General features: G+C 49.1%; 1 protein-coding gene across 4 annotated transcripts in view; it reads left to right on the forward strand.

Moving 5' to 3' along the window:
* The window catches only part of GASK1A (golgi associated kinase 1A), a 122542-nt gene that overhangs the window by 36931 nt on the left and 72168 nt on the right, over window positions 1-13443 (forward strand). Inside the window, exon 1 of one of the 4 annotated variants that reach the window (XM_003809293.4) lies at window positions 243-577. The exons of the other annotated variants lie outside the window; for them this stretch is intronic. Within the exon in view, the coding sequence (XP_003809341.1) occupies window positions 575-577 (3 nt within the window). The 5' untranslated portion in view covers window positions 243-574. Of the gene's footprint in view, window positions 1-242; window positions 578-13443 lie in introns of those variants that run through there. 4 annotated transcript variants of the gene reach the window in all.

The following is a 13443-nucleotide window of genomic DNA, read 5'->3' on the forward strand; positions in this document are numbered from 1 at the left end:
CCGAGTTGCAGCGAACTCACCAAGCACCCTCACACCTTAGAGGCGTCCCTCACCGTCCAGCCTTGGCGCATCACCCGTCAGGCGGGCAGTCAGGGCGTAGACCTTTCCTTCCTAGCACCTGGGCCCCTACTCCAGAAGACTGCGGCTGGCCGAGCCCCCGGCAGGGCTTTTATTGTGAAGGGAGCTTCCCCCTCCCGCGCTTTCAGGGGAATGGGGAAGCTGGGCCGGGACGCGCGGCAGGGACTTTGCAAACTCTGCAAAAGTCCCGACTAGACCGCAGAGGCTCGCGGCCGCGGGTAGGCTCCCTCAGATCCCCGTAGATCTCAGTAGATCCGGCGTGTATTCCCCACCCGCGGAGTATCCCGGTGTGCAGCGATCTCCCGAGAGTTGGCGCAGGGCCACTTGGCTGCAGGGAAGGTGTGCACCTTCAGTCCGGGAAACCCGCCCCAGCCGAGTAGCCGCGCATCCTGGGAAGCCTGGCGAGCCACGGCGCCGGGGGCGGCCAAGGGGAGGCGGGATGAGTCTGCGAGCCGGCTGAGCGCGCCGAGGAGCCGGCCGGGGCACCGCCGGGGACATGGTAGGACTCGCGGGAAGGAACGCGCGAGCGGAGGGTGGGGCGATCACCCGGACAGGTGGCTGCAGTCAACGCGCAGCGGCCCAGGGCGCGCGCAGCCTGCGCGGCCTCCCGAGGCCGGAGTTGTTCCCCGAAAGTTGCATGGGGCGGCGGCGGCTTTCATTTCTGCACCAGAGCTGGGGGCGATCGGCTTTCCTGCCGCTCTTAGTGGGGCGGACCGTAATAAGGGGGCTTTTATTACTAATCTGCACACCTTGACCGAACCGTAACCCACTCGCAACTCTGCAATCTTCATGCAATCCACAAGGCAGGGAGAGGGGAGCGTTCCCTGGGGAACCCACGGCAGCCTCTGATGGGATGCTTTTGAAGTCATTTTAATACTCTCCAAAGTTCATGTGAATTTTATACTATCTTCTCTAATTTAGCTATGTATTGATATTAAAAATAATGTCCTAACGTTTATTAACATTTAATAACTAAATTAACATTGAGTTAAATTGGCTCTAGTAAGGTTCCAATCCGCCTTCCTCTACCTCCCCGACAGGAGGACTGTTGGGCAGATGTGGAAGCACTGGTGGGTCTGGGATGTCACGATGAAACCAGGATCTTGTGGACGTGGCCCTTCCATTGATCAACTTCACAGACACTAACAGGCAGAAAAGAAAAACCCATCGAGAATGTGGCCCAGGCGGCTTAGCTAAAGGACACATGCAACCCCAGGAAAAGGGCGTCCCTCAGGCCCGCCGCTGGTTAGTTGCTCTGCTTCTCCCGCAGCAGAAAACCCCTGCAACCCCAGCTGGGCTCCTGCAGTTCACTGGGCTCCCCTGGCTGCTTCCGTGCCTGCTCGCCTCTTCCCTTCCCTTCCAAGCTCACAGAGGGCAGATCGGAACCCACTGGAGATGCTTTGTGGGGAGTTTCGCTGGGCCTGGAGTTTAGAAGGCTGTCTAGAGACTGCGCTGTAGGATGGAGGGTCTCTGTGAGAACAGCTCCTTTGTGTGCAGGGGGGCCTGGCAGGTGGCTGGAACAGAGGTGGAGGGCTGGTCATAAGGAGCTGGGGGCTCAGGGAAGGGTACCTTTGAGGCTAGGGGTGTGTGTATGTTTCACCCCTCCTAACACCTATCCAGCTTCAGGTTTTTTCTCAAAGCTGCTAAGAGAAGGAAATAGTGGAATCTTAAGCTTCAAAAGGGGGAATGATTGGGGGTACAGGATGTGAAACGAAAAGTGTGGAGATATCCTATTACAAATTCCCTGTTTAGGAGCAAGAGTGTTACCAGAACTCAGGCCACAGCCATCCACTCCGAGGGGCATTAGCATGCTGGAGTCTCCTGGCTTTAAAGGCAAATGTAGCAGAGGCTCTGTGGTCTGCGGCTGAAGCAGAGTGCCTGGAGGAGAGATGGTGCCTGCCTTCTGCTCAGGCTGCCTAGGGGAACATTGGTGTGTTTGCCCCACTGCCAGCGCAAGCTTCCCGTTCTGTGAGTCATTGCAGCTTCCCGGTTTCACGTCCCTGGCTCTGGGTTCTGGTATTGTGTTAGGAAGAGGACTTGTGTCAACATTTCACTGTCTCAGGGTTCACTTGCAGAGAGAGGGGCCTGATGGTCATCCTCTGGCAGTGAAATGGCCTTGGAGATCTGAAGGCTGTCCTTTGCTTCTCCATCTGAATGAAGGGTCTTGAGGTCCAGAGACCACAGGGCAGCCTGGCACTGGCTAGAAGCAGCATGGGAGGAGACAGGGGGCTAGGTATCCTTTGAGGACCTTAGTTTCCTCTTCTGTTAGATGAGAGATTGGACTAGATGTTATTCAAGGTGCCATTTAGCTCCAAAAATGGGTGATATGTGAATAATTTTGAGATTGGATCTCAATTCTAGTGTTGAGCTATGCTTAGCATGAACAACTAAAAAGGTGTGGGGAAGAAGTGGTTCTCAGCCCTGACTCAGGCTGCCCCCATCCCCCAGCCCAAATCCAGATGAGACCCAGACCAAGGGATGTTTTCAGGCTCTGCAAGTGAGCCCAGTGTGCTGCCAGGGCTGAGAACCACAGGGCAAGAAGGCTGAGAGAACGGGAGAAAGCTGGGGCTCAAAGCTGCACTTCCCAAGATATCCCTATGTCCATAGAGTGGTCATTCCTTGAGATAGTCCTAAAATAGTTTTTGGGAAATGATAGATGCTATATCATTTCCCATTTTATGATATCACATATATCACATGCTATATCTCTTTGAGGGTCCTTCCACAGAGTATTGTCTTTTAATTCATTACACTGAGATTTGAACTTGCCCAGCTTGTTTGAATATGGTATCCTTTATTCAGTATTTCCCTAATGCCATCCTATTATTGATCCAAGATACGTATGATGGGAAACTCTGGGTTAGAAGTATACAAATAAAAGTCTAGAATCCTTAAATGTCCTTTTGAAAAAAAGAAAAAAGAAAAGAGCATTGAGCTGCAGTATCTGTGGGGGCATTTTTGATTATCCTGAGGAGTCAGGGGTCATTGCCATGGCTTGGTGTGTATTTTTCTAAAGCTAAGATTGGAACACTTGTCAGTTTCTTTCCTTGCAGTGGTGGTGGGAGGTTTGGTGTTTGCCAAGGACTCTGTACTTGATGAAAAATATTGATAGAATCAGATATATATGTGTTGGGTTAAAAATTAAAAAAGAAAAATATTGATAGAGGAAGTTGAAACTATTACTGCCAATTAAAAAATGTTTTCCTCCTGATTTTTGAGAAAAAATACACAACTTCTACAGGAACCACGATTATCATTTTGGCATATTTCCTATTCTCTTTGAGTATTATTTTAAAGAGCTGAGATTTCACCACACATGGAATTTTGCAGTCTGATTTGTTTTACTTCAGTTTATATCAAAGCACGTTTCCATGTCTACATCTCTAGAAAAATCTTTTATAACCATACATTTAATGCTCAGTACCGTGATTTTGATAATCATCTCCCCATTTTTGGACATTTAGGTCACTTCAGGATTGGGGCTGATTTCAGTGGCATGTGGCCAGCTTCTCATTATCCATGGAAATGAGGACCTGAGTGCCCAGCTAAGTGGAAATCAGAAAAATTCACAAGAATGAATTGCTCCGGCCTCTTTCTCTATCCAAGCTCTTACTGTAACTACCCTCCCAGGGCCCAGCGTGCTGTGGGAGGAGTTTCCTCTTGCCTGTCTTCACTCTGTGCTGTGGGCAGGTCATCAGGCAGGCAGCAGTGGGGGAAATGGAGTCCCAGGGGAGTCCACATGGGCCAGTCCTCCTTGGGAGAACCAAGAGCTAAAATCCCTGGAGGTTAAGACTCAGAGGACAAGGAGCTGAGGCTGGAAAAGGGATGTGGCCTCTTTAGGGTCACTTAGAGCCAGGCTAGGGCCCGGGTCTCCTAGTTCTTCCCCCTCCACTCCCCATGTAGGTCCTGTCACAGTCACTACAGCCCCATCATAGAATTGAGGGATGTGGTGTGGCTTGGAGTGGCAGAGGAAAGGCCTGGGGTTTGCAGTCAGAATGGGGTTTGTGCTGGGCTAGGTCACCGTGTGGCTCTGGGTAAGCGCTGCCTTGCTCTGAACCTTAGCCCCTTATCTGTAAAATGAGTCATTGTGAGGAGCAAATGGAGTCATGGAGGTGAAAATACTTGGTGTCTCAAAGGTACTGTAAGATTGGGGGCTTTACAAACGACCCAAAAACATAGGTTTGCTTTTTGTTAGGGTCTAAAATGGTAAGGAAGTCACAGGTGCCTTTCATTCAATACCAGTCAAGGGGATGCTTCTGGGACTCTTCTCTAAGTAAGGATCTAGTATAGACGAAATTTACCCTCAAGTAGTTTTCTTGCTTCTTTAAGTCTCTCTTCTCATCAGGCAGGAAAACCCAGCCTGCAGATGTTCGTCCAGTCTGTCTCCCTTGCAGAACGCTGCTGACTGGATGAGAATGTAGCTCCCCAAACAGCCGCAGGTCCTTGGAATCTACTGCTGGGGTCCCCTCATTGAGTCCCTCTGCACTGAATGAGTCACAGAAGTCATCAGGCTTAGCTAAAGAAGAGGGTAAACTGGTATTGGAACCTTGAAATGCAGCCCATGGAGCCTGTGGGAAATTTGATCCCCTCTCTCTTCTGGGGTACAGCCCTTACTTACAGCTCCTGCTGCATACCTGACCCAGGCTTTGTGCAGGGCTGGGCAGGGAGCAGAGTGTTTTAAAGAATCTACTGGCCCCAACCATACCAAACAGAGGTTGATCCAAAAAACAGAGATGTAGGGGGTGGTGGGAACAGGCCTCACAAAGAAATGAGTTCCTTAGTTGTTTCAGGGACTAGTGAGAGAAACATGCTTCAGCTTGGCCTCAAAGATGCCGACATCCTTCCAATAGGTCTGGGAGGCCCAATGTCTGCTCCCCACCTAAGGTACTAGTAGAGACACAGAGTGCATCAGTTTTCTTTGAGGCATGGTTGCTGTGAGTCACCTGGGGCTGTCTTTGCTTGGATCATCTTGTGATGTGACTGCTAAAGTGTTTCTGCCTAGGGAGTTTAGGGCGTGATCCCTCATTTTCTGGATGTGTCTGCACAGGCCTGTGTGTGAAGGACCACTTGGCCTGAGATTGAGGATGAGAGGGAGCCATGATTGTGGGAAAACCCCAGGCCGCCCTTCTTTATGTGGATTTCACTTCCTCTCTCTCTCTCTCTCTCTCTCTTTCTCTCTCTCTCTCACACACACACGCTGACTTTCACACATCACACATATACTCATACACACACATGTGCACGCACACACACACTCACGCATGCACACATACTCTTGGGAGTGGCCTGGGATCTGGTCCTATTCCCCAGAGTCCAGCCTGTGGCTCCAGAACTGCCAGCTGAGTGGAAGATGGAAAGTGCTTTGTAATAGCATCTGGTGAATCCTGGGGTCAAGGAAGCTAAGAGTGGAAGGGAAGCAGGATGAGGGCTGATGTGAAGGGTGAGGAAACGGCAGGAGTATAACTGAAATGCAGATTCAGTCACTCACCACTTGTAGAGTCCAATTAACAACAGCGAGGTCTAGTATAAAGAAAGTGACTTTATTCTAAAGCTTAGCTTAGGGGAAGAGGTACAGGCTCCTGCCTTTAAGGGTACCGCTTTGCTTTAGAGCAGAAAGCAGGGTCCTTTAAATGAATACTTGGCATGAATGGCATGCAGGGGAGTGAGCAAGCAGGTGGGGGTCTCCGTGACTTGCTTTGGTGCCTTATCTACCAGGGAGTTGAGCTAGCACCATCACAGGCAGAGCTAGGTTGTAAGGTCATCGTTGTCTTGAGATACTCTCCAGGTGGGAGAGAGTTTTGGAGTGGGCATACTTTAGGTTGTAAATTGACTGTTATCTCTCGAGGCAAGCTCCTGGTGGAAGGTAGCTCAGGCTCTGGAGCTTCTAAGTAAGCACATAGTTAGATAAGCTTTTCATATAGGGAGTGTTTGGTGAAGGGAAGGTAGAGCTTCTAACTGCATTTCTAAAGAGCTAAGTAGGAAGCAAGGATTGAGGGAAAAGGAGGAAGACAGAAGAAAAAATAATTTAAAAAATAACTTATTCTCTTTGTCTTAGAAAAATGGGGGTACTCGGTTATAGGGGCCTCACTCTGATTTCTAGGCCTTCACGAGTTCTGAAGGAACGGGTGTCTCCATGGGCAGGGACTGAGTCTTACTCCCAAGTGACTTTGGAATTCCTGAGTGGCATATCAAGAAGGCCACAAATGGAGGATTCACATTCAATGTGTAAATGTGTGTTAATGCTCCCTCTGTCTCCCTGCCGTTTGTCATTCATTCATTCATCCATTCATTTATAAAATGTCTGCTTTAAGCCAGACATTGTGTAGGGCAGAAAATAGAAAAATCAAAAATACATACCCTGCTTCTGAGGAGTACACAGTGTATTGAGGCTGCCTGTGCATACGTGTGTGTGTGTGTGTGTGTGTGTGTGTGTGTGTGTGTGTGGGCGGAGGCAGGGGAGCAGGTGGTAGGTGGTAGGTTCAGGGGAGAGGGAAGCACAAGGAAATGCTTCAGCCCTGTGGGCCAAATATTCTGCTGAAGATATAAAGGATAGACCCAACCTGAGGAGTGAGTGGGGCAGAGGGAGGGAGCCTCCAGGACAGGGAGTATCTGAGGAGGATCTGGATTCTGTCAAGGGAAGAAAGGAGAAGCCACTGTACATCTGTTAGAATAGTTAAAAAGTGAAGCAAAACACCCTGACAACCTCAAGTATTGGTCAGGATGCCAGCAACAGGAACTCTCATACATGAAAGTGGGAAACACAGTAGAAAGCAGTTTGTTAGTTTTTTAAAAGTTAAACATACACTTACCATATATCCCAGCAATCCCATTCCTGTGTGTTTATGCAGGAGGAATGAAAACATATGTCTACAAAAAAACCTGATGCAAATGTTTATAATAGCTTTACGTATAATTGCCCCAAACTGGAAACAACCCAAATGTTGCTCAACTGTAACTGGATAAACTGTGGTATGTCCATACGGTGGACTACTCCTCAGCAATAGAAAAGAACCATAGATCCATGCAACAACGTGGAGGGATGTCAAAGGCATTATGCTGAGTGGGAGAAACCAATCCTACTGGGTTACATACTGTAGTATTCCTTTTAAATGACATTCTAGAAAAGGCAAAACTATAGGGATGGAAAACAGATCAGCGGTTGCAGGGGTTAGGGGTGGAGAGGCTGTGATTACAAAGGGGCAGCACAAAGGAGAATTCTGGAGTGATGGAACTGTTGTGTCCTGACTGTGGTGGTGGACATGCAAATCTAATACATGTGTTAAAACTCATAGAATGATACAGAAAAGTTTCAGTTTTACTGTATGTAAATTAAAATATATATATAACAAAAAGAAGAGGGAAAGGCATTCTAGCAGAAGGAATAGCACATGCAAAACCCCTGGAGGCAAAAATGAGCTGTTAAAATTTGGCTGGGAAGGAGCTGGGCTGGGACCACAGGGGAACCTCCTGGAGATGGGGCTGGGGCCAGGGCCTGGCTCTTGGATGTGGGTGCTCTCCCCACCCAGCTAGGGGTTTGTGTTATTGTCCCTAGGGCAGAGGGGGCAATGGAAGGGCTTTTGAGCTTGGAGAGATGGGATTGTGTTTGCATTTTAGAGAGCGGTTTTGGAGGCTGAGAAGAAGGATTGTGATCCAGGGGGCCAGGATAGAGGTATGGATTCTGTAGCAGGCCAGAGGAGCAGGTAGGAAGATGTTTGGGCGGGAGAACCTCCAGCCCTTGGTAATCTCAGATGTGGAGGCTGAGAACAGGTCAGGAGTGACTCCAGGTTCTTGTTCAGGCATCCGGATGTATGGGTCTCTGTCGGCCTTCCTCCTTTCTCTTCATTTTCATTTAAATTTAGCTTTTGGTGTTTCTTTTCTAGTCACACTTAGAAATTGTTAGGAATAATGCTCAAAATCCTAAGGAAATTGAACACTCAAACAAAGGATTCTTAACAAAGCAATTTTACTTCTGCGCAGAGGGTTGCCTCCTTGGCCAGTTGCCATGAGAGCACACCTGAACAAAGGGGCACGAGAGCCTTTATTCCTGACCCAAGTCCTGCCCCTGTACCCTTTCCTCATTGGCCAGGGTCGGGTCATACAATCTAAACTAATCCTGGTTGGCTAAACATTTTGATTTTTTTTAGATAGGGTGGGCACATAAAAGAAAGTGGAGAGGAAGGGGAAGGGGTGTCTGTAATGAGCTAGAAAGTTAGTCCTCTTTCCAAATAAGGAAAGGAACGTGAGCTGGTACTGATAAAGCCTGGTACTGTGGCATGCCTGGGCATCTAACAAAGGCAAAAAGAAAAAAAGGAGAAAAAAGTGGGGGGAGGGGGTACTATGAATTAAAGAATAAAAGATTGATCAGATTATTTGAAGAGAAACCACATCATATCCCACAAAATGATCATATATAGAAGTAACTTAACAATGATACTAATCATTTTAATTCTATAAAATCACTTATTATGTTATATTCTTAAGAGCAATGTGAAGGTGAAATGTTGGATACTTCCCCTTTAATCCTTTGAATTGATTTTGTACATATTGCCTTGATAATCACAAGAGTAGGATAGAGAGAGGCTGGGTGTGGTGGCTCACACCTGTAATCCCAGCACTTTGGAAGGCTGAGGTGGACAGATCACCTGAGGTCAGGAGTTTGAGACCAGCCTGGCCAACATGGTGAAACCCCATCTCTACTAAAAATACAAAAATTAGCTGGGCATGGTGGTGGGTGCCTGTAGTCCCAGCTGCTTGGGAGGCTGAGGCAGGAGAGTCCTTTGAATCCAGGAGGCAGAGGCTGCAGTGAGCTGAGATTGAGCCACTGCATTCCAGCCTCGGCGACAGAGCGAGACTCTAGCTCAAAAAAAAAAAAAAAAAAGGGATGGGGGTAGGATAGAGAGAATTCCAACAATAATTGTGTGTACGGGTTTATTTATGTCCCCCAAGCCACCTTGCCTGTGGTCCCTGATGCTCTCCTCCAGCCGGTGTAGACACCTGGCTCCCTTCCTTCTGGCCTCCAGCCCAGCTGACCACCACTGCTGGAGAGTGGGTAGGGGCTGTGGCCGCTGCATCCTTCCTAGCCCAACTTCTCCTCCTGCCATGAGCTTGGAATTCTGCTAAGTGGCCGCGGGAAGGGGCTGTATCACATGCTGTTTACTTGTGGGCAGTTTTTGTTTGGCTTTTGAGGGTGTTTGCTTGCAATGAGCAAACAGCCTCTTCCAGAACCAGCTGGAGGATTCAAATCCTCCCATCTTGGGGCAGCAGGTTCATGGTTCTATAAGAGCCAGGTTGGGTAGGGATTTTTCCAGAAATGCCATCAGCCAAAGAACCAGTCAAAAACAGCAGAGGGGATAAGATTAGAAGAGAGAAAGGGAGAGAAAAACGAGAAGAGTCAGACCCAGAGACACAGGGATGCGAGATGAAGAGAGTAAGGCACAGAGACAAACGAGACCAGCTCTGTGGAGAACCTTCACGTCTAGGCATGGTGCTGAGCCAGGCAGGTGCCCCTTTCAGCTTGTGAGCATGCCATGCAGTGGGGCTCCCGGGCTGCATGGGGCACACTCTTCTGAGCTGGGTTTCGTCAGTGTTGTTGCCCTTTGGCAGAGCAGTGCTGTTTTCTGCTGGCCTGGATGGACTGAGGGCTGACTGCCACTGCCTCTCTGTGCTTCACATGCTCCAGGGCTGTCCCTAATGTCAGCTCTGTGCTCCTGCTGTGGAGGCATTATCAGCAGGACAAACCCAATGGTTCCACTGGCCAGTCTTGCTTCTAGCCAGACAGGCTTTGCAGCAGTGTTGTGAGGTGACTTCCAATGCACTGGGCACTAGGAAATTCTCAAGATATTCTGGCAAGGATTTAAAAAGTAACCGTAGTGCTGTTAAATGCTTGGTGATATCTTTGAGATGGGAAGGGAAGACCCAAATACAGTCAAACCATAACATTAGCGGGCCGTAATTTCAAAAAGTGCAGGAGCCACAGTCCCTTTCATTCTTATCTACAAAGGAGATGAATGAACTGCAGCCCAGGGATAATGTGATAACTCTTACTGGCCAGGTGGAAGGAAAGGGGGAAACGTCGATAGGGGGAGAGGATTGCAGGGAGGAGCAAGGAACACATTTCCTACAGAGCCTGGGAAAAGGAGCATTAATGGATGGGGTGGGTCCTCACATTTGCTTTCTGTCTCCAGGTCTGTGCAATCTCTTCCTTCTAGGTGTCCCATTCTGTCTGTCTGGACTTCCCTTTTAGGGTTCAGAATGCCGTTGATCTTTCTTTTTGGTGAATGTAGAGTTGAGGTAGGATTCTTAGAAACTTGTTCTTTTGAATATTGTCACTGCTTCTTTTCCTGACCTAATTATAGGGGAACGTTTTCCTCAATTTTCCTTTTGGGCCTGTTAGGGTTTTGCAACTCTCTTGTTTTATCTCTGTCTTTTGTAAATTGTAAGAGCAATACCTGTTTATCATGGAAAATCCTACCTGCTTTCTTTTGGGTCTCTTTGGAGGAGTCTCTGTGTGGTGCTCCCAGCGTTAGACTCACAGCATAGACAGGTGCACCTGCTGGGAGGTCTGCATGGTCAAGAGTCCCTGTGCAGGGCCAGGTGTGGTGGCTCATGCTTGTAATTCCAGCACTTTGGGAGGCTGAGGAGGGAGGATCCCTTGGTTCAGGAGTTCAAGACCAGCCTGGGCAACATAGACTTTTGTCTATGTTGGGCAACATAAACTTATGTAGAGAGAGACCCTATCTCTACAAAAGTTTAAAAAGGTGTGTGCCTATAGTCCCAGCTACTGAAGAGGCTGAGGTGGGAGGATTGCTTGGGCCCAGGAGGTCGAGGGTGCAGTGAGCTATGATCATGTCACTGCATTCCAGCCTGGGTGACAGAGTGAGACCCCGTCTCAAAAAAAAAAAAAAAAAAAAGGGTCCCTATGCATACACCCTTGGGGATAACTCCCAACCAGCTTCTCAGAGTGCTGCTCTCTGCCTGCTTCTGGGACAGCAGCGGTGGTTGTCTGTGGTGGAAGAAGGGAGGACAAAGGAAACCCACATTTACTAAGTTTTTTTTATCAGAGAGGCATCTGCCTGCCATGTGCCCGGCCTCCATTTGAGCATTGAGATGAGAATGAGCACGCTCTATACCCTAGGCCCCTCGGGAATTCCGAGTCTTGGGAGGATGGGGGGCAGCCTACTTGTCTACTTAATGACAGTCATTGACTGCATCCCAGGTGTGAAGCTCTGAGTCCCAGGTTTGATGTTCTGAGAGTCCCACGTGTGATGTTCTGAGTCCTGGCAGTGTTGTTCTGTGTTCCAGGCATGTTGTTCTGCAGGCCAGGTGTGTTGCTCTGTCAGCTAGGTGTCACTCTTTTTTATTAATGAGGAAACTAAGGCTCAGAGGAACCAAACGCTTTGCCTGAGCTCTTGTGGCTGGGAAATGGTAGGGTAAGGGGCCGGACCCAAACCTGAATGAGCTCGAGGCTTGTGCCTGGGGGAACTATGGGCATGTATGCAAATGATGGGTGCGGTTATCTCACTCTTTTCACCCCAGCCTGTTGAGAGGAGGTCTGGGGACCCCTGAAGTCCCTTGGACCTGTCTAGGTGGAAGGAGTGGGGGTGGGGGCCAGGCAAGGCCACTGGCTGAGGAAAGTTCTTTTAAGGATGTCATCTGAGGTCTTGGGAGTCTCCTGGGGGCTTCTCTTCTATAAGTCTCCTTTTCCTTCTTTCTTTTTTCTTTCTTATTTTCAGTAGAGACAAGGTCTCACTTTATTGCCCAGGCTGGTCTCAAACTCCTGGCCTCAAGTGATTCTTCCCTTTCAGCCCCCTAAAGTGTTGGGATTACAGGCATGAGGCACTGCGCCTGGCCAATCGGTCTTTTTCTTGCTGTTATCTCTGCTATTCATACCCTCTACAGAGTCACGCAGATATACACACACACACATCTACCCACTCCATGCACTTAGATATATTATTCACACACTCACACATAAACCACATGCTTACATTGACATTCACAGTGTCACAATGAAATACACACCCACACACTGGTAATCTTGCATACACACTCACACACCCTCACACACTTGCATAGCCATAGAGCAGCTGCAGAGGTGGTGCCTGGGCTCTGAAGCAGAGGTGTTTGATGGAGTACGGGTGCTGGAGCCAGGCTCAAGCTGTGCCCAGACTATGGTGGGGGCTGCGGTCATGCTGCCTGGGTGCCTGGGCCCAGCGGAGGTGGAGGCTGCAGGCAGTTTGAGGGCTGGAGGCTGTAACGGCCAGTGAATGGGCCATTTGGATGTCTGTGCCTGTGCTGGAAGGAGAGTGAGTGGGACACACAGGGTTCTTTCTCAAGGACAGAGTGGCTCTGTTGTCTGTCCACATAGAGGCTCAGTGTGTGCCTCCTGGGGGACCTGGACCCCAGCTCAGGGACTGGCTGCTGGCAGGGTTGCTTCCTGGATAGCACGGGTGCTCATTCCCAGCCTCCCGGAAAGCCTGGCCAGTCTGCAGGCTCTGGACCTAGTTGGCTTTTACAGTTACTTACCACATTCTGGCCCCCCACCCCCACCCCTCTGCCCAAGATCCTGTTACAACTACAAAGATGCTATTGTATTCCTTTCTTTCAGAACATTCTCCCCTGAAACTCTAGTTAAAATCCCCTCATCTCCCTTTAGGCTGACTGGGCAGGGATGCCTTGTGTAGTCACTTCGCTGGGAGTTTGGAGAGGCTCCTGGCTCCTGGTTCACACTCACTTCCCTCCCTGGCGGTGGCTGAGTTTAGACTGTAATTGTCGTAATATCTTACTCGGTGTGGTTTTAAAGCATGAAGGGTTCAGAGGGTGAGTTGTAATCAGAACTGAATTCAAACCCTGCTCACCACCTTGGGCATTTCAGTGAACCTTTAACCTCTTAGCCTCAGTTTCCCTTGGCAATACCAGGGCCTCCTTGTGGGAATGTATGCTCAATGCTTTAATGAGCATAAGGCACCTTGCGTAACAGTCAGCACATAGTCAGTGCTCAGTTAATGGGGGCTGTGATTACATTCTCCTTGGACAACAGACAGGCCTGGAGGCACAGCAAGGCCTGGGCTTCTAGAACTGTCAGGAGGATCCTTCAGTGCAACAAAAGGATTAGGAGTGGGGGATACCTTAGACTCTGGCTCCCCTCAGAAGGAGTTTGGGATGTATGCCAAAGAGGGGCTGCCTTTGCCTCATCCCTGGGGATCCATCCCTATGACGGTGAACTGGAATCAGAGGAAGGGGAAAGGGACGCCTAGTTCAAGAGTTCTTGATCTGGGGTCCAAGCATGTGATAAAAACTTAAGCCGAATTAAATTTAAAAGGGTTTAACTGAGCAATGAATGATTCGCAAATCGGGCAGCTGCCA

The sequence above is a fragment of the Pan paniscus genome, chromosome 2 (genome assembly GCF_029289425.2).
Source record: "Pan paniscus chromosome 2, NHGRI_mPanPan1-v2.0_pri, whole genome shotgun sequence".
In the NCBI taxonomy this organism is placed as follows: Eukaryota; Metazoa; Chordata; class Mammalia; order Primates; family Hominidae; genus Pan; species Pan paniscus.